Genomic DNA, 24,381 nt, shown 5'->3' with positions numbered 1-24,381 from the left:
AATGATACTGTGAGCCCCCTACAGACAGAAGGCAACATTTGCCCTTAGGATGACTTGGTGGTTAAGTCTTCAGGGTAGTTAGGGAAACATCAGGGCTGGAGAATAGAGCTTCTGTTCTCTTTGATTTAAAATAGATGGAACAAATGTGAAATGGCACAGTGAAACATTTCCTGCAATGTAGTATAGGTTTTTCAGCTTTGGTTATCATGAATAATCCTTTAAATTTTATTTAGATATTTTATTTATATATTTAGACACACACAAACATTATTTTCTGTTTTATTTAGTAGAAATAGCTAGGAGTAATTTAAATTAATAGGAAAGTTTAGAACTATTTGTTTTCTATCTAATTTTTGATATTTGTTCTTATTTTATATATCATTACAGATAACAATTTGTACGTGTTATACATAATGTATTTTTTTTATCCCATGAAGTTCCAGAAATGATTCTCACTATATCTAAATTTAGAACTCCTGGTAATTGCAGATTCAACTTGTATTCTTTTTTTTTGAGACAGAGTCTCGCTGTGTCGCCCAGGCTGAAGCACAGTGGTACAATCTCAGCTCAATGCAACCTCTGCCTCCCGGGTTCAAGTGGTTCTCCTGCCTCAGCCTCCCAAGTAGCTGGGACCACAGGTGCATGCCACCACGCCCGGCTAACTTTTGTATTTTTAGTAGAGACGGGATTTCACCTTGTTAGCCAGGGTGGTCTCGATCTCCTGACCTCGTGATCCACCTGCTTCGGCCTCCCAAAGTGCTGGGATTACAGGCTTGAGCCACTGCCCAGCCTCAACTTTTATTCTTAGGACTTATGTTGATAAAGTTTTGTCAGATAGAAAGGAATGCAGCCATCTCATCAACTTTTATATTAAAAGTGTCTTTGTTTAGAGGTAAACTCCCACATTTATTCAGAATGATTGAAAAATGGAATATTCTAGTAAAGTTCGTGTTTTTGGATAATGAGGTTATGAGTCAAAAGATTCTTGCATTTATGGTTAATAAAGTACTAGAAATTTACCATTGACAAGGTACATTTTTTCAAACTGTGGCTCAGGGTATGTGAGTGTGCTTGAGGGATGGGGACTGGTGGGGTCCAGGCTTTTTATGCCAGATTCAATCCTTGTTGCTCCTTCTGAGGCTTTCAGGAAAACTTTGGTTGGATAATAAGGTTTCTAATGCACCCTGCCTGCCATGTTAAAAACAACTATCAGAAAGTCATTTGATTTTTCTAGGTTTATTCAGAAGGCACTTCCAAGATTTAGATGGTGAATGAAAATAACTTCTTACCAAAAAAAATCTCCATTTTTTGGTTTGCTTTTTATAGATTCCTGAATAAAATTTGTTAGTTAAGTATTCGATTATTTGCAATTTAGATGAACAGAAGTGAGCCAGAGACCCTTTCCAGCTAGAAAATTTATTTCAGTATAAGTTAACAATACAGTTGTTTTTTTTTTTAATCAATCAGTTCTCTCATGGTTTGTAACAGCACAACGAACTCTAGTAACTGAAAATTTTTATAGCCAATGACTTCACTAGGACTTGTCTAGACAGCAGTTACCCTCTAAAGTCACAGCATGTTAGGGCTGGAAGAGATCTAACAAAGATACTGTAATTTAGAAGTCCTAAATGTTCTGTTTGCCATTGTAGCCATGGTTTTACGGTTTGAGGGACAGTGAGACCAATGACTTCAGCATGGAAAGTGGGAAACTGATAGGCATAAATATGGGGAAAGGCCTAACCTTAGTTTGGGATGCAAATGTAAACATATAAAAGTATTCTCTGGAAACAGCAGCAAATTTGAAAGGAATTTGATGTCTGGTTATGTTTGTCAAAAAGGAGAGACTCCTGGAGATCATACCTAGAGAAAGTAATTGCAGTCAGTAGATTTCTAGCATTTTGGATGGACTCTCCTTGGCAATGTAATGCTAGCTTTTATAAAATAATGTTTATATTATTTGTTTTTGCTAATGAAATCCATATGCTGTGAAACAGTTACTTGTCTGTGGGATTTGGATTGGATCTACATGTTTCCCCAATCTTCAGCATTTTAGTCAACGAAGTAGTCAAATGGATTGACTTTTTTTTTTCCTTTTTTTTTCCTTTTTTTTGAGACAGCGTCTCACTCTGTCATCCAGGCTAGAGTGCAGTGGCGTGATCTCTGCTCACTTTAGTCTCAACCTCCCAGGCACGAGGCTCCTCCTACCTCAGGCTCCCAAGTAACACCAGTCCCAGCTAATTTTTGTGTTTTTTGTAGAGACAAGGTTTCACCATGTTGCCCAGGCTGGTCTCGAACTTGTGGGCTCCAGTGATCCGCCCACCTCGACCTCCCAAAGTGCTGGGATTATGGACGTGAGCCACCGCCCCTGGCCACTGATTGGCTTTTCAAAGTAAACTTTCAACTCATTGTTTTGCTTTCCTGTCTGTAAACATAAAACTTCCAGATGCAATTTAATGTAGAGCCTGTACTCTGTAATTCCACAGTTTTACTGGCCTGTAAGTGGCAAAGACCAGAATGTACCTTATAGTCCAGAGGAATCTGATTGCTTTGATTGATGTAGATTTGGTTTGAGAACCTCAGATAGAAATAGCCTTGTCTCTGAGAAGTGTTTTGAGAGGACTTTCTATGATTTGGGTGTTTAAATAATTGCATGGGTGGGATGATTGCAACAGTTAAGTGCCCTTAGGTCAAATAATAGCTGAGCTTCCCATTAACTTTGTGAATGTGAAGTGACTTATGTCTGTAAGACTTTCTTCAGAGAAAGAATACCAGTGGTTACCTGGTGATTTTGACTTGCTGGGAGTAAATACACAGTGCTTTGTATTTGGTGAAAAGTTTTTGTTTTTTTTGAGACGGAATCTCGCTCTGTCACCCAGGCTGGAGCGCAATGGTGTGATCTCGGCTCATTGCAAGTTCCGCCTCCCAGGTTCACGCCATTCTCCTGCCTCAGCCTCCCGAGTAGTTGGGACTACAGGCGCCCGCCACCTCGCCCGGCTAGTTTTTTGTATTTTTTTAGTAGAGACGGGATTTCACCGTGTTGGCCAGGATGGTCTCGATCTCCCGACCTCGTGATCTGCCCGTCTCGGCCTCCCAAAGTGCTAGGATTACAGGCTTGAGCCACTGCGCCCGGCCTGGTGAAAAGTTTTGATGTGACATACACTCTGCTCCATGCCTTGTGACAATGAGTGAATGACTCTTGCTTCCCACTCTGACTGTTGTTACTTCTGTAGGAAGCTGCCCTCTGTCGACAGCTCCCCATGGAAGCTGAGACTCTTGCTCCAGTTCAGGCTGCTGTCAACCCACCCACGATGACCCCAGACATGAGATCCATCACTAATAATAGCTCAGATCCTTTCCTCAATGGGTAAGTTAATATTTGGGGGCCACTTATTTTTGTTCTCTTTATTATGTGATCTAGACTATGATATGATCTTTGTTTACATTGGGAAGAGGTGGAGAACTTGAGGGTTGAGGGTGAGGATAAAGGGAGGAAGTGGGAGGAGCTGGCAGAAAATAGAAAGGCAGGGGAAGTCATCTACCTTTTAAAAAAATTTCCAAATTAAAAAATTAGTGATAGGACATAGAGTAAACCCCTAGTCAAGAATTTGAAAATGGGCATGAATTTATATATTTTTTAAACATGATAGTGTTGTTTAGTACTTATACTTGGAAGAATCTTGTGGTTTTATGTAACCAACAGGGGATAAAAGCATGCCATATGGCAAGTTGAGAACAGAACAATTAAGAAATGATGTTCAGCCAGGCGTGGTGGCTTATGCCTGTAATCCCAGCACTTTGGGAGGCCGAGGCAGGCGGATCACCTGAGGTCGGGTGTTCGAGACCAGTCTGACCAACATGGAGAAACCCCGTCTCTATTGAAAATACAAAATTAGCAGGGCGTGGTGGTGCATGCCTGCAATCCCAGCTACTCAGGAGGCTGAGGCAGGAGAATTGCTTGAACCCAGGAGGCGGAGGTTGCGGTGAGCCGAGATTGCACCATTGCACTCCAGCCTGGGCAACAAGAGTGAAACTCTGTCTCAAAAAAAAAAAAAAAAAAAAAGATGATGTTCAGGGTGAAATGTGAATAAGATCTATAGTTTAGTAATTAGTATTCTACAATGTCAGGTTTCTGGTTTTGGTAATTGCACTATGGCTATGTAAGATGTTATCACTGGGGAAGCTGGTGAAGGGTACATGGGAACTCTCTGTACTCTTGCTGTGTCTTCTATGTGAGTTTAAAATAATTTCACAATTTAAAAAGTAATTAAAACAAAGGAGCAAAAAGGAAAGAGAATTTAGCCAGAAATATCTTCATGAGCAGAAGTAGTTTTTAAATCAGATAAAAAAGGCAATTCTGTATTTCCTATGCCTTTTCTTCTGCCCTTGCAGAGACATCTGGCAAACAAACAAATACAATTATGAACATTATTAAAGATCGAGATAAAAACAAACAGAAGCTGAAATAATAAGTAATGGAGGTTTCAAGTTGTTAATTTTATAGTATTTGAAATACAGAGAAGTACAAAGAATAATGTGAATTACCCATGTACCCACTACCCAGATTTGCCATATTTTCATTTAACCTTATTTTTTAATAAATAAAATATTACAATTAATATTTGAATCCATCCCCCCCCACCACTGAAATCCCATTTCTTTTCCCTTCTGTCCCCAGTGGTAGCCATTATTCAGAAACCGGTATGTGTCCATCACACAGACTTTTATACCTCTTACTGCCTTTAGTGTATGTATCCATAAGCAATATTCTACATTGTTTTCTGTTTTTTTTTTTAAGTTTTACATAAATGGTGTCATACTCTGTATGTCGAAGAGTGTTTAAATGGTTATTTTGAAGTGAAAAGGAAATCAGTGTCAATTCACTGTGAACGGCCACACCTGATTACTTTCATTTTCATGAGGATATGTATTTCAAAATTAAAACTTTCCTTCCTCCCCAACCTGGAAAGTTGGGCAGAATGGCACAACTACACTAGTTTAGAGCTTTTGTGACTGTGTTTTAATTTTGAGATTTATTTAGTGGGCTTGCATTGAAGTTTCTTCATCTTTTGCTCTGCAGAGGGCCATATCATTCGAGGGAGCAGAGCACTGACAGTGGTCTGGGGTTAGGGTGCTACAGTGTCCCCACAACTCCGGAGGACTTCCTCAGCAACGTGGATGAGATGGATACAGGTAGGAGCAAAGCCTGCAAGCACTTACAGTGGGCTTGTGTTTTTTAAATGTTCTCTTCGGTCATCTCAATTTTCTTTTTCTTTTCTTTTTATAATTTCAACTTTCATTTTATATTTGGGGGTACACGTGCAAGTTTGCTACATGGTTATGTTTTGTGATGCTGGGGTTCGGGATATGATTGCTCTCGTCACCCAGGTAGTGAGCATAGTACCCGATAGTTTGTTTTTCACCCCTTGTTCCTCCCCACTCCCAGTAGTTCCTAGTGTCCATAAAAATGTTGAAAAAAAATGGAATGCTTCATCAATTTACATGTCATTCTCATGCAGGGGCCATGCTTATCATTCCAGTTTTAGTATATGTGCTGCCAAAGTGAGTACGGTCATCTCAATTTTAAAATCCAACCAGAAACACACAATCTCAAAAACAACATCAAATAACAACTGAAAAGCCACTGAACCCCCAGGCACTATTAATAAACTGTAGCCCCTTCCTCATAGATTACACAAGTATAGTTTTACATCTGGGCACAGGATTTTAAATTCTGTGTGTGTGTGTGTGTTTTTTAATTCATCTTTGCTCCATATAGTCCCTTCCTCACAATTGCATCAAGACACCACTGTCTGCTTTGCCATGGTTCCACAGTGGGGTATTCGTGCTGTTCTAGTTTTCAGTTGTAGTATATGGGCCACCCTTTCTCCTGGAAAGTGACACTGGTTTATAGTTCCAGTACCCAAATTTTTTCATGTCATTCACTGCATTTGAAAAGCAATTGGGGCCGGGCGTGGTGGCTCAAGCCTGTAATCCCAGCACTTTGGGAGGCCGAGATGGGTGGATCACGAGGTGGCGGGCACCTGTAGTCCCAGCTACTCGGGAGGCTGAGGCAGGAGAATGGCATGAACCTGGGAGGCAGAGCTTGCAGTGAGCTGAGATCCAGCCACTGCACTCGAGCCTGGGCGACAGAGCGAGACTCTGTCTCAAAAAAGAAAAAAAAAAAAAAAAGAAAAGAAAAGAAAAGCAAATGGCAGTGGGCATTTGGAATGTTGAGCAGCTCAGAGGATTCAAAATTGTCAGTTCCAAGTTCCAACATGGTAACGACATCCTCCCTCGGCAATTAAAGAGAAGAGAGTCAGGGTTACTTTTACCTTGTCCCCCAGCCTGTGCATCCTTCAGGTCCAGCCTCAGCAGGCTTCCTGATTACCTTTCTTTTTCTCCTTTTCTCAAGGAGTGAGACTTCTAATTGCAGAAACTGAAATTAGTCTTATTAGCCTTATCTAGACTTAATTATGAAAGTCATAAACTCACAGAAGATATTCTAGAACCAAAAATGAATGACAGCAGGGTGTCCACTGTTTGGAGTTATTCATGCAAATTCCTCCTCCATTATCATTGATGATAGAAAAGGAATTGTTTTGTATTGAAAATAAAAAATTGCTTCCCCCAAAGTGTTTGCCATAGTGCCTGTGGTTTTTTGCACTCCACTCTTACATGGCTCCTCTTTGTGTTGTGAATCTAAATTGTTGGAAAGACCAAGAGTCAAACTCATAGCCAGGTGTCTTACAAATGCAGTAAATCAAAGCTCCTCCCCCCGTGTCTTTCGTGTAGGTTGTCATCTTTGCGTTGAGAAGATTGCAAAGACTGTCTTGTGAGGAGTCACAAGTTTATTACTTCAGTTCTCCTCCCCATCCCCGCCGACAACCCCCTGCCCCTTTATCTATCTCTCTCTCTCTCTCTCTCTCTCTCTCTGTTTTTTGAGTGTGAGATTTATTTTACTGTCTTTGGAATAGCCTTAGAAAGTGGCTCCTTTCTATGTTTAGTAATTGTTTACTATCATCTTCTAAACACTGGGCAGCCTGTAAGGATAAAAAGCAAAGTTAAGGAAAAAAGTTCAGGAGATCTAAATCTAAGTTTGGCATTCAAAAAAACAAAACCATAAAAGAGGATGGATTCTACTCTATGTCTCTTTAAAATAACCTCAAGTGGGTAAGTAGGGAGCGTTTTATTTTGAAGCCATAATGTGGAATTAAATGATGTCCTGAAAAGAACGTAGTTTCAGCCAACAGGCAGCCTGAGCTGAATCCTTGCTTCTCCATTCCTAGTAGCGCCTTTGGGTAAGTTACATAGCCTCCATGAGCCTCAGATTTCTCACCCATAAAGTGGGAGTGATATGCTCACGGCAGAGTTGTGAGGAGTCATGAGATCACAGAGCCCAGCTCAAAGTGCTCTTCTCCAGTAAGAAGGCTGATGTCACGCACACAATGGACTTGATCGTGTCAGAGTGCCAGGTTAACCTGGTTAAGTGAGAGTCAACTCGTTGAGTGTGGGGCCACCTCTGTGAAGTCTTTGTAGGAACTGGACATAAATCTTCTCAAGGGGAGAAATGTAATTATACAGTAACAAGATGAGTGAAAGCTGTGGGGGCAGGCAGAGCTCAAATGTAGCTAGGAAAGATCTGTCAGGCCGTGGACCATGCGCTGGCCACATGCTGAAGGGAAACGAGCCAGCTGAGCACTCCATTTGCAAAACATACATGGAAACAACAGCTGGGCTTGGTGCAAAGATCCAGTAAAAGGAATAACATGAGCAAGAGCTGGGAAATCATCCATCCTTCCAGAATATTCTGCAGTAATCACACCCTTTTAAGAATTGCTCTGTGGCTGGGCACAGTGGCTGACGCCTGTAATCCCAGCACTTTGGGAGGCCGAGGCGGGTGGATCACCTGAGGCCAGGAGTTCGAGACCAGCCTGACCAGCATGGAGAAATCTCATCTCTACTAAGAATACAAAATTAGCTGGGCGTGATGGCACATGCCTGTAATTCCAGCTACTCAGGAGGCTGAGGCAGGAGAATTGTTTGAACCTGGGAGGCAGAGGTTGCAGTGAGCCGAGATTGTGCCACTACACTCTAGCCTGGCCAACAAGAGCGAAACTCCATCTTAAAAAAAAAAAAAAAAAGAATTGCCTTATGTTGTTTGTCTCTTCCACTTTCTAAGTGGATAAACTGCAAAGACCAAAAATATTACTATGAGATTGCAGAGCTGCTTCTAGTTTAAGATTGTTAACCTTAATGAAGAAGCTTAGCCAGTATCCTCATGCCTTTAATCCTGAGAAGAAAGGATAAGAGGATTTTTTTTTTTTTTCTTTTTGAGACAAGGTCTCATTCTGTCACCCAGGCGGGAGTGCAGTGGTGTGATCTCAGCTCATTGTAACCTCCACCTCCTGGGTTCAAACGAGTCTCGGGCCTCAGCCTCCTGAGTAGCTGGGATTACAGGGGTGTGCCACCACACCTGGCACTGTTTTGTTTTTTTGTTGTTGTTGTTTTTCATATTTTTAGTAGAGACAGGGTTTCACCATGTTGGCAAGGCTGTTCTTGAACTCCTGGCCTCAGGTGATCCACCCACTTCGGCCTCCCAAAGTGCTGGGATTAAAGGCATGAGCCACCATACCCGGCCTAGGAATACTTTAAAACAGAGATTTTGCTTGGCTAACAATTATATTTTGAGTATTTGAAAGTTAAAATGGGACATGAGTAGAAATGAATGATTCTAACTGGAGATAAAGAGAAAAAAAGACATCCAGCACTTCAGATCAGATAGTTTTTTAGAACAGATACTTTTTAGAGCCTCATTTTTATCTGTTACACTCTAGTAAGTAGAAGAAAGTTATTTTGGATTTTGTTTTTTATTTTATGTTGTTTTTCAATATCAGTAACACTGTATTGAGGTCATATTGTTGAATTTGATTTAATTTTTCAGATTACTGCCCTTTGCAATGAAAATACTGTAAAATATTGTCCAGGAATCATTGATATTTTGTGACTTCTAGAAAAGCCATTGTGTTTTGCTATCACCAAAATCCAAATTGGATTATGGTTCCTTCATCATTTGGAAGGATATAATTTTTCTCCTTGGAAAACACAGATTGCTAAAGTGAACTTTCTGCAATTTTGCTTAAAATAGTGGAACTTCCCTGCATACTTTTCAGGAAGGCTACTGCACTTGTAACACACAAAAGATAATTTAACACGTTTTTTTAAAATGACGTTATGGTAGAAGCTGACCTTAGTTATCAATGCTTCTCAATTTTTGAAGTAGATATTATCTCTTCAGAAAATTGTTTGAGACTGTTTGAATTAACCTGTTGTTTTGATATTGTATAATTAATAGTGGCTGAAGACCTAGGTTTTTCTTTCTCTCAGGACAATCAACATTTATCATATTTTTATATGTATATAACTTTGTATATGTCAATGACACCTAGAGCCACGGATGTGTGGCAGACACTGTATGGCACTGTACTCCAACTTTTGTAGAAGGTGCTTATAATCCCAATTTCCAGATGGGTAAACTGAGAATCAAGCAAGTTAAATGTGTCTAAGCTTACACAGTCACAAAGCTCGATCTAATGACACAAAAGTCAGTAGTGCATTCTGTCCCATGCTATTACACATAAAGAACCTATATTCTTCATGTCATATCCCAGACACCTACTTTTCCTCTAGTACAGCATTTGCTCACCTGTGTTCTGTAGAACTTCAATTTTATTAGGATACACATACTGTCAAAGTAGGTTTAGGTGATTAAATGGGTTTAGGAAATAGTGGCTTAAAGAAAACAAAAGATTTCTTTTTTTATTTTTTATTTCGATATGCACTAAAGTTTTTTTTTTTCTTTCTTTTTCTTTCTTTCTTTCTTTTTATTATACTTTATGTTCTAGGGTACATGTGAACTGGCTAGCCATAAATAGAAAGCTGAAACTGGATCCCTTCCTTACACCTTATACAAAAATTAATTCAAGATGGATTAGAGACTTAAATGTTAGACCTAAAACCATAAAAACCCTAGAAGAAAACCTAGGCCGGGCGCGGTGGCTCAAGCCTGTAATCCCAGCACTTTGGGAGGCCGAGATGGGCGAATCACGAGGTCAGGAGATCGAGACCATCCTGGTTAATACGGTGAAACCCCATCTCTACTGAAAAGTACAAAAAACTAGCCGGGCGAGGTGGCGGGCGCCTGTAGTCCCAGCTACTTGGGAGGCTGAGGCAGGAGAATGGCGTGAACCCGGGAGGCGGAGCTTGCAGTGAGCTGAGATCTGGCCACTGCACTCTGGCCTGGGCGACAGAGCAAGACTCCGTCTCAAAAAATAAAAAAACAACAACAACAAAAAAAGAAAACCTAGACAATACCATTCAGGACATAGGCATGGGCAAGGACTTCATGTCTAAAACGCCAAAAGCAATGGCAACAAAAGCCGAAATTGACAAATGGGATCTAATTAAACTAAAGAGCTTCTGCACAGCAAAAGATTTCTTTACTCTAAGACTCAAAGCCTTAGCATGCTTATATGCATTTTGGCTCATATGCTTGTGAGAAAGGTAGATAGTTGTAGGGTGCAGGTATTAGCAGAAAGAGGGAGAACGCCTGCAGAACTCCCTTTATAAATAATGCCTAAAGCCATCAATGAAGACAACTTTTTATTTACCTGGTTAAAAGAAGCTTCACATCATTCTCTTTGAACATAAAGAAGGATGGTATGGATAAACACAAGTTTACAATGAAACCTGTTGATTATAGTTCTGTAATAACGCGTTTACTACAGACAGGGCCTCTCTACTCTTTTGTAAAACAGTTCTTCACACCTTTGTCATGGGAAGGCACAGATCATAGATCAGATCAACAGTGCCTTTCACATGCTCCTTTCTTATCTCCTTGGCCTTTTCCATTCTGGACCACATCTGTCCAGAAATAATTTTCGATTTCTTCCACATCTCTGTACCTCCTATGAGTAAGAGTCAATAATATGGTAGTTGAAGACATGAAGGTGAGTGTTGTGTTAATACTTGAACAGTTCCTCCTTCAAGAGCCTAAAAGAAGGAATTAAAATGGTTTCTTTTCATTCTGTTATAGGAGAAAACGCAGGACAAACACCCATGAACATCAACCCCCAACAGACCCGTTTCCCTGATTTCCTTGACTGTCTTCCAGGAACAAACGTTGACTTAGGAACTTTGGAATCTGAAGACCTGATCCCTCTCTTCAATGATGTAGAGTCTGCTCTGAACAAAAGTGAGCCCTTTCTAACCTGGCTGTAATCACTACCATTGTAACTTGGATGTAGCCATGACCTTACATTTCCTGGGCCTCTTGGAAAAAGTGATGTAGCAGAGCAAGTCTGCAGGTGCACCACTTTCTGCCTCCATGACTCGTGCTCCCTCCTTTTTATGTTGCCAGTTTAATCATTGCCTGGTTTCGATTGAGAGTAACTTAAGTTAAACATAAATAAATACTATATTTTCGTTTTCTGCAAGCCTGCATTCTTGCGACAGATTATACAGAATTGTGTCTGCAGGATTGATTATGCAGAATACTTTTCTCTTTCTTCTCTGCTGCCCCGTGGCTAAGCTTTATGAGTGTTAATTGAAATTTATACACCAATTGATTTTAAACCATGAAAAGCTGACCACAGGCAGTTAATTCTGAGGGCAGTGTGGTCCAGGAAATGTGCACAAAATCAGACCTGATTTACAGTTTCAAAAACTGTATTGATGACAGTAGTACCAAATGCTTTAAAAACTATTTAACTTGAGCTTTAAAAATCATTGTATGGATAGTAAAATTCTACTGTATGGAATACAATGTAATTTTGAATCCATGCTGGCTCTGATGGCTCTTATTAGTCTGTATTTACAAAGGCACACAGTCTTATTGTAGCTTATCCTTTGTTATTTTACTGCAGAGCATCTAGACAACTTAGTCCCTCCAGCAGGAGAGTAGCAGCAGCAGCATTAGTCACAGTTCTTACACTATAGATCTTGTGAAAGAGACCAGTTTGGTACTAATTATGAGCATTTTATTCAAACAAAAGGTTTTGAAATATTACAACTTGGGATTTAAAAAATTGCAGCTTAGAATTTGATGGTGGGTTTTGTTTGTTTGTTTGTTTTTGAGATGGAGTTTTGCTCTTGTTGCCCAGGCTGGAATGCAATGGCACGATCTCGGCTCACTGCAACCTTCACCTTCCGGGTTCAAGCAATTCTCCTGCCTCAGCCTCCCGAGTAGCTGGGACTACAGGCACCCGACACCACGCCCAGCTAATTTTTTGTATTTTTAGTAGAGATGGGGTTTCACCGTCATCGTCAGGCTGGTCTCAAACTCCTGATCTCAGGTGATCCCACCCATCTCAGCCTCCCAAAGTGCTGGGATTACTGGGATGAGCCACTGGGCTCAGCCTTAATGTTTATTTTATAAAGCACTGTAATTTTGTAGCTGATGATAAAAGGTAGCCAAATGTTTTTGATAAATCAGTGGCAACTGTATTTTTGTCTTTTGAAATAACTCTGAAAACATCAGGACAACATAGATTTCAATCTGATAGCATACCACACACAGTGAGCTGTTGCTTTTTAAATTCTGAAGCCTTGTCAGGTTTGCTTTCTAGATTTCAAGTGTTTAAAATAATTCTATCTATGAAACTGAAGGATGAAGCAGATCTCTGACTGACGTGTAAAAAAAAATGCCCTTTGAGGGTGTATGGTGGAGAAACATGTTTCTGAATTCAGTAAAATTGATTCCTAAGTATATTATCCTAACCCTGTTTGCTACAGTTGATACAAAAAAGGCATGAAATATGTATTCAATACCTATTATGTAACCAAAACCATTTTTTTTATTAGCTTTTAAGGACTGAGAGAGCATCATGTTCAACTGGCACGCAGTCTGCCTGCATTGCCAATGAAGTCCTCAACTGTTTAATATTTCAAACTAATATTATTTATAATCTATGAAGTTAATCTTTTTTGAAAGACATTAATAATTTGAGTCTCTGAGAGGACACTTTCAATTTCCATGGGGGACTTATTTGTTGGGGATCTTAAATAAGATTCCTTTTGATCTACCGGAATATACATGTACAGAGCACATTGGATCATGTTGGAAAGAAGGCAAGTGAAAAGGTCAGAGATGAAGTAGCGAAGTTATGGAATATCGTGGAAAGGATACTAGTTGTGAAATGGAAAGAGACGAGTTATAGTACCCCAAAAGCAAAACAAGTAGGAGATGCAAGAGATGCCCCAAAAGGACAAAGCAACAATTTTCTGTTACCACCTTTATTACCGGAAGACTCTGTGGTAGAAGAAAAGAAGGTTTTGGTGCACCTTATGTGGGAGGAGGAGGGGCAGGGCACGCTGATGCTGAGCATGCAGGCAGACAAGAGCGTAGCCTGCTGTTGCCTCCATCACTATGAAGTGACTTCTTTTTCCTGAAGGACCCATGGTTTATGTTCCTCTAATTCCTTTCACTCTCCCTAAGCCCTCTGAGAGAGATGAAGGTAGATGATTTTATTGCTACTAAATTGAAGGGAGCACTATTTCTTTTTGTCTTTTGTTAGCTAAAAATTGCAAAAAGAGTTGTACATTCTTGCTTAAAATAAATAAATAAATAAATAAATGATTAAAAAACAAGGGACCTAACAAAACTCAGCAGTGTTACTGTATTTTTAAAAAATATTTTTATAGAGTCATTTTCAGGTTATTAAATGTAAGAGAAACAGATACCCCTCTTTTTTTAAGTAGTTAAATCATTGATGATTTATATTACCAATTTTTAGAAGTAATTTTCTAGTAAGCTTATGGCATTAGAAAATACTAGAAGTTTTTTTTAGTTAAATTAGTTAGAACATTTATGAATGAATATAATAAATATTTTTTTTCAGAATGAAATATGGACCCTTTGTGTTTACTAATAGATAAAGCCAGATATAATTTTTTTTGTTTTTAAGGCCACAAAATACGGCCTTTGTTAAAGAACACTAAAGTTAGAAGTCTAAAGTTAGAGCAACTTTTTAATGGCTATTTCCTATTATTGTAAGTGTTAAAACCCCTGCAGAATTCTTGATAAGGTGCTATTTATACTATATTTCTTATTATAAGACAACTGTCTTTAGCCTTTTTAGTACTAGTCTTTTTAGTACTAAATCAATCAGTAAACATCATCATTTCACCCTCAAATTTTGTCACTGAAAAGGCATATCAAATGAAAAATAATTTCAGAGATCTTTCTTTCAAGATATTTTTTCCTGATATTTCCTGATATTTTGTTTTGAAGTAAATACATTGTCAAAACCTAATTGCAATTCTGTTAAATCTAAGTAATTTGTAGACAGTGTTTCACCATATTATTTAGGATGTGAAATGCCATTTCTTTCACTGATTACACCATATACAGGAAGCAGGTAAAACAGTAAAAACTTGATTGTGCTGGTCGATGCCAGCTTGGTTAAAAAGCTCTCTGCAGAAGTGATCTAGAATGACAGAAGTGTTGCCAATTACAAGATGTGTTCTCATGATGTAATTAGAAAGTAACTTCTCAAAGTACAACTTTTATGAAAAAAATAAGCTGTTAGAAAAAGGAAATCATAGGTTAATTTAATTGGGAGAATGGGCAATTGACAGAGACCATTTTCCTAACACATATATGTGCTAGTACTTTAACTTTTTAAAATTTTACTTCTATGTTTTGTAATATAAAGATTTCTATTTTAAGTTTAGAATGTTATGCGTACCAAAAGTATGCAGCCAAATCGATCAGATCAAACCATTTTACCTGGAGTTTGGTACTGGTTTTTACTTCTGTGATTCTGCATAAGAAAAATAAAGACAATTGAACTTCCACTGGAGCCTTTGGCTTTTCATTATTTGTCTGTGTTTCTTTTACTGGGGGTTTTGGGTGGTACTGAAGATAGGCTTATGTAACCCTCCTGGTAGACAATGAAAGAAAGAAAAATCTGTAGGCAAACAATTTCTTGGCTCATGTGCCTGGCCTTCAACATTCTAAATGTTTGCAGAATTCTGGTTTCCACTTTATTTACAAAGTCCACTGAGGTTTTTTACATATATATATGTATATACCTTTAAAAAATAAAAAATATACCTTTAAATATATATATATATATATATATATATAAAAATTACATTGTCCTCCCAACACCCTCACAGATTTGACAAGACCATCAAAAATACAGAATTCTCGCTGGGCACGATGGCTTATGCCCATAATCCCGGCACTTTGGGAGGCTGAGGCAGGAGCATTGCTTGAGCCCAGTAGTTTGAGACCAGCCTGGGTAACATAGTGAGACCTTGTCTCTACAAAAATATACAAAAATTAGCCAGGTATGATGGTGTAGAATATACAACAAACTCTTATAAACCAATAGAAAAAAACAAACAGCCCAATAGAAATATGGCTCAATAATGTGAATTGAAAGTTTATAGAAGATGAAACTGGGTGGTGACTAATTTACCAACCTCATTCCTAATCAGAAATTTACATAATGACTGGATCCCCAGTGGCTCATAGGCTTGCTGGAACTCTTTCACTGACCTAGACTCTGCCACCTTTTCCTACTGTTTTTTGAAATAGGTTTCCTGTAACTTAAAAGTTTGAGTTGATAAAACCTTCAACTGTAATTAGCAGAGAGTTGCGTTTAGAAATATTTATTTGTAGGGGTCACAGATAGAATATGTCAGGGAGGCTTAGGTCAAAGTAATGCATGGCACATTGGTTTGCAGTTTGAGGACCAGAAGAAGGGTGACAACTCTCCTGGTTTCCCCGGGACTGAGGGCTTTTTCAGACTCAGGAATTTCAGTGTTAAAACTGTCCAATGGGCCAGGCGCGTGGTGGCTCACGCCTGTAGTTCCAGCACTTTGGGAGGCAGAGTTGGGCGAATCACGAGGTCAGGAGATTAAGACCAACCTGGCCAACATGGTGAAACCCCGTCTCTACTAAAATACAAAAAATTAGCCGGGCGCGGTGGCGGGCACCTGTAGTCCCAGCTACTCAGGAGGCTGAGGCAGGAGAATGGCGTGAACCCGGGAGGCGGAGCTTGCAGTGAGCCGAGATCGCGCCACTGCACTCTAGGTTGGTGACAGAGCGAGACTCGGTCTCAAAAACAAAAACAAAACACAAAACAACAACAGCAACAAAAAACTGTCAAATCAGGAAACGTTGGGAAGTATGTATCATGTACTCATTGGCAGGATGGGCTACATAATTTGCAGGATCTAGTGAAAAATAAAAATATGGGGCCCGTTGCTCAAATTTATAAGAATTTCAAGATGGTGGCAGCAGAGCATTAAACCAAGCGTGGGGCTCCTCTGAGTGTGGGGCCCTGGGTGGGGGCAAGGGATTTATAAAAAAGACAATTGTAAGCATTAATCTGGGAAATTATTAGCATTTTCTCCTAAAATAGCCTCTCACCAAAATTTCCAGGCACTTAGCGGTGTTTCTCATAGTTGGAGAGAGTCAGGTGGGTCTGGGGGCCCTGAGCCTAAGGTGGATTTGGTTTCTCCTGAGGGAACCAAAGAATATAGAATTCTTAAGACCTTCTTTCTTTGACATCCCCCAACATTCTGTCACCAATACCAACCAACCAGCAGAGAGAGAGAGAGAGAGAGAGAGAGAGAGAGAGTCCATTAATTCGATCGTCAGTAAGACTTGCTGAGCTCCTGGCATGTTGAAGGCACTAAATAGGCCTAGGAAAAACAAGGATGAAGAAAACTCAATCCCGTGGTTTAATCGGGGCCATACATTATGGGACAAAGAGTTATAGGAGCTCAAGGTAGAGAAGGAAAAGAGGTGTGAACAGTCGCAAATAGGTCCCGATGTCTGAGACTTATTCACCAAGGAATTTCCCAGGCATTTCAGGTAAAGGAGACAGCCTACTTGAAAGCACAGAATTTTAAAACAGGAGTGACATAAGGTCCATGGCCCTGGAGAGCGAGAGTGTGAGGGCAATAAGGTGGGAGTTGAGACCAAATAAAGTAGAATGGAGAGTAATCCTTGAAAAGGTTTGTATGCTTCGAATCAGAGTTGGAATTTATCCTATACAACAGAAGCCATAGGAGGATTTTTAATAGTAGAGTGACTTAAAGAAAACAAGTGAAAAAGTGAAGATGAACCAAAATGGAGAGGAGTTGGTGACCCTCTCCTTGTACAAGGATCTATTTGGTGCTATGAGCATAGGAAGGAATTGAAATCATGGCCTCTGCCTCCACAAAGCTTATATACTACTATGTATTTAGCACAAAGTTAATGCTAATAAAGATCAGGAGAGAAAGATCATTCGGGGGCTTAGTGGTGAGGTAACACCAGGGAAGCCAAGGCAGAGAATTCTGGGGATGGAAAACTGGTGAACAAAGGCACAGAAGGAGAAATGGAAGGGAAACAATATATGCTGACAACCTACTGTGTTCTGCAGTAGGCATCATTAGTTCCTGTATGTGTGTGTATTTTTATTGGAATAGGCAGAATTGACATCTTTATAATTAGTCTTTCAATTCCATCTGTTTTCTCAGCTTTCTCAGAAAGGAGATCTGAAGATGAGTAGACAAACAAATGAAACCCTCAATAACCTCAGTCTTGCAAGTCAGGCACTAGTGCCAGCACTATCAGAAATAATAGATATAATTGTAATCTCCTGAGATCTGCTTAACCTTTTTAGGTCTCATTCTTTATTCTCTTTACCTATAAAAGGCTCCCTTTGTTATGGTATAAAACTCTCCCATTCTATCTTCTTCCTTAGTGTTTGAACAAATGTTCTACATTTGTTCGTGTACACAAACATACACTCCTTTTCTTTTTCTCTTTCTTTCTTTCTTTCTTTCTCTTTCTTCTTTCTTTCTTTCTTCTTTCTCTTTCTTTCCTTTCTTTCTTTCTTTCGTTTGTTCGTTTGTTCGTTATATGGCCCAGGCTGGAGTACAGTGGCGTGATCAGAGTGATTCTCCTGCCTCAGCCTCCCAAGTAGCTGGGATTACAGGTGCCACCACCGCCCAGTTACTTTTTGTATTTTTAGTAGAGATGGAGTTTCACTGTGTTGGCCAGGCTGGTCTCAAACTCCTGACCTTGTGATCTGCCCGCCTCAGCCTCCCAAAGTGCTGGGATTACAAGCGTGAGTCACCGCGCCCGGCCCACACTCCTTTTCTTACAGCACTTCCAAGTCTGATAGCTATAACAGGAGATAGAGAAACTGATATTTTAACTATGACTCTAATCTTTATAAATGGCATAAGTTCAGCAAGCCAAATTAGAATGCATATTTCTCATTACCCAACTAGAAAAGCTGACATTTCTATCATTAGGATTGGACTACTAAATCCAGAAAAAGCCCCCCACCTCCACCAAATATCTTCCCTGGGGAATGGTAATATGATCAATTGGGCTATAAATGGAGAAAACTAATTTGTGGGCTTAGCAGAAATTAACAGTCATTACTGTCTGCACAGTAGAATGATAACCAATTTATGGGATTAGCATAGAGCAAAATAAGAGTTTCAGGGAACCAAAACAAGAGTGAGATATTAATTGGGGAAGAGGAGGCCCGGCACATTCCATGTAGCATACTGAGTTCTGGAGAAGGCGGGGTGTGTGAGGGCTAATAAAAGGCATGTGTGGGCAGTCTCCTTTACAATTCACCTTCATTCCGACAACAAGTTCAGCACTGTGCAGGTATCCATTAATGCTGTGACCTTAGCCAAGTTTCTTTTTTTTTTTTTTTTTTTTGAGACGGAGTCTTTCTCTGTCGCCCAGGCTGGAGTGCAGTGGCGCGATCTCCGCTCACTGCAAGCTCCGACCCCCCGGGTTCACGCCATTCTCCTGCTTCAGCCTCCCGAGTAGCTGGGACTACAGGCGCCCGCCACCTCGCCCGGCTAGTTTTTTTGTATTTTTTAGTAGAGACAGGGTTTCACCGTGTTAGCCAGGATGGTCTCGATCTCCTGGCCTCGTGATCCGCCCGCCTCGGCCTCCCAAAGTGCGGGGATTACAGGCTTGAGCCACCGCGCCCGGCCTAGCCAAGTTTCTTAAAGTCTCAGAACTTAAGTTTCCCTTTCTTTTCTTTCTTTCTTTCTTTCTTTCTTTCTTTCTTTCTTTCTTTCTTTCTTTTTCTTTCTTTCTTTCTTTCTTTCTTTCTTTCTTTCTTTTTTTTTTTTTTTTTTTGACTGAGTTTTGTTCTTGTTGCCCAGGCTGGAATGCAATGGCATGATCTCCTCTCACTGCAACCTCTGCCTCTCAGGTTCAAGCGGTTCTCCTGCCTCAGGCTCTGGAGTAGCTGGGATTACAGGCATGTGCCACCATGCCCAGCTAATTTTGTATTTTTAGTAGAGGCAGAGTTTCACCATGTTGGTCAGGCTGGTCTCGAACTCCTGACCTCAGGTGATCCGCCTGCCTCGGCCTCCCAAAGTGTTGGGATTACCGGCGTGAGCCACCGTGCCCGGCGGGAGCTTCAGTTTCTTTACACGTGAAATTGGCATAATAAAAAAAGAGGGGTACAGTGAGAGAGTGCTGAAGATGAAGAGATTTATGTGAAAACCAGTTGTTCACAGGTGGTCAATAAATATTCATTCCCTTCTTTGAGCTTTTCCCTCTCTTGGCCCAGGCCATGTCTTTCTCTGCAGCATTTACCACCATCTAACGGTGAGAGACAACGTACTTTTCCATTGTCCCCATTAACTTGTCAGCTGCATGAGAGCAAGGATTTTGTTCGTTTTTTACCTAGCACCTTGAGCCATGCCTAACAGAAACCTTTCCTTTGGGCAGTGCCATCTTGGACTTGTTTGCTGTCACTTCCATGACTTGCATTTATAAGGTTTTTGGAAAATGTTCCTTGATGAGAAAATATTCGAGAAAAATTGGACTATTTAGGAAGATGGGCAAACCTGCTCACGGAGAAATTATCTGCTTAGTGACCTGTTATCTGCTGCCCTCTAATGGCTGAGCCGAATCGCCATTAGCAGGCGGCAGGTGGCTTTGTCACGATGCAGTGAGTGACCAGTGCCTGGCTCAGGGAGTGCAACCAACCAGGGCTGGGAATAGGATGGGGCATTGCTGAAGGGGGAAAGAGAAAGACATGCAGAATACAGACATGTTTGTTTCCTTCTTTGCACTGACCTGTGTGTCCTTTGGTGAGGAGCTCTATGGCTTTTGAGTCAGAATAAAGTTATTAAGTACAAAGAGAGAAAAAAACCAAACTAAAGTCATTTTCAGAGCAGGGTTCACAGTAGAGTCAATGGCTCACCTGCCTTAGAATTTCCCAAGTTGTTGGTGTAAATGTGAATTTCTCAGAGCTCCTGAACCTGAAAGAGACTCAGGTCTGAGACTTTGCATTTGTTCAGTGAGCTTCCCGGTGATTCTGGTGCAGTCATGTCTGACACCTGAGGAGTAATCTCCAAACTTTTTTCTTCATCATGGAGCCCCAATGTATGTATGTTTGCTTGTTTATTTTTTAATGTTATAAATTAAATACAAAATGACTGTTCTAGTGTATTGTGTACATTATCAAACATTCAAAAAATGGAAATTTTTAAAGAATAAAAAATGCATTAAAGTTTACATATGAACTTCACATGCCACATTTTGGATGAGTATAATTTATGCTAATTAAATGTTATGTAACTGATCCTTAGGGTGATTGTGATGGCACAACATTCATTTTCCAAGTTTGTGGCCCCAACATCAATAGGCATCACAAGGCAGCAGGATTATCTGCAGAGGTTTTATTTCTGCTTCAATAGCATCACGGGGAATTCTCTTTCTTCCCCTCTCCCTGTTTTTCTACTTCTTCACAATATTCACATTTGATGCTGGGAAAAGTTGTCATGTTTACTCTCTTAACCATGCTGATGTTCCTAGTATTGCAACTTCTGGGTAGGAAACTGAGTGTGGACTGGTAAGTGTGTTGGCATCGTACAGCCTGCAATGCCCAGGTGCTTAAGCAAACACACATATACACCCTTGGAACTACTCCAAGACTGAACCAGTTGCAAAATCATCTGCTGTGAAATCCTGCCTAGAAAGAGCTTTCAATGCATGATTAGACTGCAATCTGGCTCTTAATTTTTCTGGGGTCATGGATCTTTAAGAATGCGATGAAACCTTCAGGTGCTCCAGGGCTGTGAAAAAATAATTCATGTGACCATAGGTACCACTTAAGAGAGTGTAAACACTTCTGTAGTTCTAAGTGTGGACTCTGGGCTGGCAGCATTAGCATCATTAAGGAACTTAATAGAAATGCCCAGCAGGGCATGCTGGCATATGTCTGTAATCCTGGCATTTAGGCCAATGCAGGAGGATAGCTTGAGGCCAGGATAGGAGCCCAGCCTGGGCAACACAGCAAGACTCCGTCTCTACAAAAAGAAAGAGGCTGGGCACCCTGGCTCACACCAGTAATCCCAGCACTTTGGGAGGCTGAGGTGAGGTGGGTGGATCACCTGAGGTCAGGAGTTCAAGACCAGCCTGGCTAACATGGTGAAACCCTGTTTCTACTAAAAATACAAAAAATTAGCCGGGCGTGGTGGGGTGGGCCTGTAATCCCAGCTACTCGGGAGGCTGAGGCAGGAGAATCACTTGAACTCAGGAGGCGGAGTTTGCAGTGAACCGAGATAGCACCACTGCATCCCAGCTTGGGCAATGAAAGAGAAACTCTGTCAAAAAAGAAAGGAAAGGATAAGAAAGGAAAGGAAAGGAAGAAGGAAGGAAGGAAGGGAGGGAGGCAGGGAGGGAGGGAGGGAGGGAGGGAAGGAGGGAAAGGAAGGGAGGGAAAGAAAGCGAGAGAAAGAAAGAGAGAAAGAAAGAGAAAAGAGAAAGAAAGAAAAGAAAAGAAGCAATGCTCGACCCCCAAGCCTACTGAATCATTAACTTTGGGGTGGGAGCTAGCACTCTGTATTTAGCAAGCCCTCCAGGATCGAGTTTGAGACCACTCCAGAGCAGTTCTCCAACTTGCTTCCTTATTAGAATCACCTGGTGAGTTAAAAATAAAAAGGACTGATGTCTGATGCCTGGCCTCCAAACTCAAATTAATATACCTGAAAGTGGGGCCTGAACCGGACACTGGGATTTTTTTAAAGCTCCACAAAGGAGCTAAGCTCTGTAGACCCAAGTTTTACTAATCCAGGCTACTTCTCCTCCTCTTCCTCCTTCTTCTCTCTTCTCTTCTTCTCTTCTCTCTTCTTCTTCTTCATTCCTCCTCTTCTCCTCTTCTCTTCTTTTTTCTTTCTTCCTTCTTCCTTCTTTCTTTCTTCTTTCTTCTTTCCTCCTCCTCCTCCTCCCCCTCCTCCTTCCTCTTCCTCTTCCTCTTCCTCTTCTTCTTCTTATTCTTCTTCTTCCTCTTCCTCTTCCTCTTCTTCCTGAGACAGGATCTTGTTCTGTTGCTCAGGCTGTACTACAGTGGTACAGTCATAGCTCACTGCAGCCTCAAACTCCCGAGCTCAAGTGATCCTCCTGTCTTAGCCTCCCAAAGTGCTAGGATTACAGGCATGAGCCACTGCGCCTGGCCCCAGGCTACTTATGACAACTCCAAAACCAAAGCATGATAGATAGCACTAAAGAGGAACTTAGCAACAGCCTGACTCAATTGCTCTTACTTACTGAGAAGGAAACTGAGGCCCAAAGAGATGGGGAGGCTTTCCAAGGCTACACCATTGCTGAGTATCACAGTTAGCACCCAGTTCTTCTCTCCCTGCTCCAGGAAAGGCCACACAGGGAAATATTGAAATCAAAGCGCTACGGAAGAAGCCTGGAAAGTTGAGATGGGCAAGTTTAAAAGTAGCATGGGAGGTTTAGCTGCCGATCATTGACATCAGCCTCCAGGGGATTTTCCCCTTTGGCTCCATTTCATCAGCACTTGCTGCTCCTTTTCATCCAGCTCGGTTCATTGAGCTTCCCCTTGCCTGACCAGTGGAGTGCAGGAGAGCTGTAGTTCTGCCATTGGACGTCTTTGTATTGACACTTAGGGGGACAGGCAGGACAGCCAGGTGGTGGGGAGCTTGGGCTTGAGGTCCAGGTGCCCTGGGTTTAATGGCTGCTCTGCCACTGACTAGCTCAGTGCAGTTGGCTTGTTGTGCAGCCTCTTCAAGCTTCAGTTTCCTCAGCTTTCAAATAAGGTGATGATAGCACAGCTATCCCTGAAGGACGTGAAAGGACGGGGTTTGTACCGGAGGGAGAGCTCTTGGAGGGGAGGTGGGCAAGGAAGAAGGGACAGGATCGGCCCGTCACAGAGCAGAGATCGTAGGGAGTTGCCTTTTCTTTTAACTCTGAGGATTATAGAAACCTGCCTCTGCATTCGGGCCTCTTCCACCCAGATGAGGCAAAGCCACTGAATAGAATGACTCGGGAAATAAAGAGCACAGGAGTAAGCACAGGCTGCTGTGTACAGTTCTCTTCATGAGAGGTGCTTTGAGTAATCGCATAAAAATACTGATACTGATTATATTTTAGTTGATCGTTTTCCCTAATTCAGGTGAAATGAACAGTAAAAATTATGCCAGTAAAAAAAGTAACACTTCGGCCGGGTGCAGTGGCTCACTTCTGTAATCCCAACACTTCGGGAGGCCGAAGCGGGTGGATCACTTGAGGCCAGCCGTTAGAGACCAGCCTGGCCAACATGGTGAAAACCTATCTCTACTAAAAATACAAAAATTAGCCTGGCGTGGTGGTGGGCACCTGTAATCCCAGTCACTCGGGAGGCTGAGGCAGGATAATCGCGTGAACCCAGGAGGTAGAGGTTGCAGTGAGCTGAGATCGCACCATTGCACTTCTCCAGCCTGGGCTACAGAACGAGAGACTCTGCCTCAAAAACAAAACAGTCAAAACAAAAAAAAACCAACAAACAACAACAAAAAACACTTTTTATTATTTTCAGTTCTATGTAGGAACCCAAGCATTCCTTCGTAGGTGATTTTAGAATTGGTGAGAAATCTAGCTCAGTGGCTGAGGGAGTGGACTCACCCTCAGATAGTCGGACCATTTATTTGGCTTTGGAGCCCGGATTTCCTATTTGCTGTTTTGGGGGCCCTGGGAAAGTTATTTATTTTTTCTAAGCCTCACTTTACTCTTATACAAAATGGAGCTTATCATTGTTTCTATATCATAGGCTTGTGTCAAATAAAAACAAACATGGACTTAGATAAGAAGAAACGCTACTCAAAAGGACTATTGCAATAGGGAAAGCTCTCCAATCTCAGGAATTTGCAAATGTCTCAGAGACAAACAGAAAAAGCTTTTCTTTTATTGGGAGAGGTGGGCAGAGCGTAGCAGGAACTGGAAGTTGGACAAGCAAGGGGGCAGAGACTGACAGGAACAGTTCTCCAGCTAAACTGATAAGGGGGTTTTCGGGCAAGCAGAGCTGAGGCCTGACTAAAATGTGGTCACGA

The 24,381-nt window shown here is 41.2% G+C and overlaps 1 protein-coding gene and 1 pseudogene across 3 annotated transcripts in view; one reads left to right on the top strand and one right to left on the bottom strand.

The window, feature by feature from the left end:
* Positions 1–14,853, top strand: part of WWTR1 (WW domain containing transcription regulator 1) — a 143,367-nt gene extending 128,514 nt beyond the window's left edge. For 2 of the 3 annotated variants that reach the window (XM_005546076.5, XM_074031268.1), the window contains 3 exons: positions 3,231–3,364; positions 5,078–5,190; positions 11,093–11,837. In XM_005546076.5, coding sequence (XP_005546133.1) covers positions 3,231–3,364; positions 5,078–5,190; positions 11,093–11,277 — 432 coding nt within the window. In that variant the 3' untranslated portion in view covers positions 11,278–11,837. Of the gene's footprint in view, positions 1–3,230; positions 3,365–5,077; positions 5,191–11,092; positions 11,838–12,858 lie in introns of those variants that run through there. The other variant, XM_045385124.2, reaches the window with a different exon arrangement.
* Positions 5,472–5,567, bottom strand: LOC123572005 (U6 spliceosomal RNA; annotated as a pseudogene).
* Positions 14,854–24,381: the final 9,528 nt, after the last annotated feature.

The sequence above is a fragment of the Macaca fascicularis genome, chromosome 2 (genome assembly GCF_037993035.2).
Source record: "Macaca fascicularis isolate 582-1 chromosome 2, T2T-MFA8v1.1".
In the NCBI taxonomy this organism is placed as follows: domain Eukaryota; kingdom Metazoa; phylum Chordata; class Mammalia; order Primates; family Cercopithecidae; genus Macaca; species Macaca fascicularis.
This window is presented reverse-complemented; position numbering and strand designations above follow the sequence as displayed.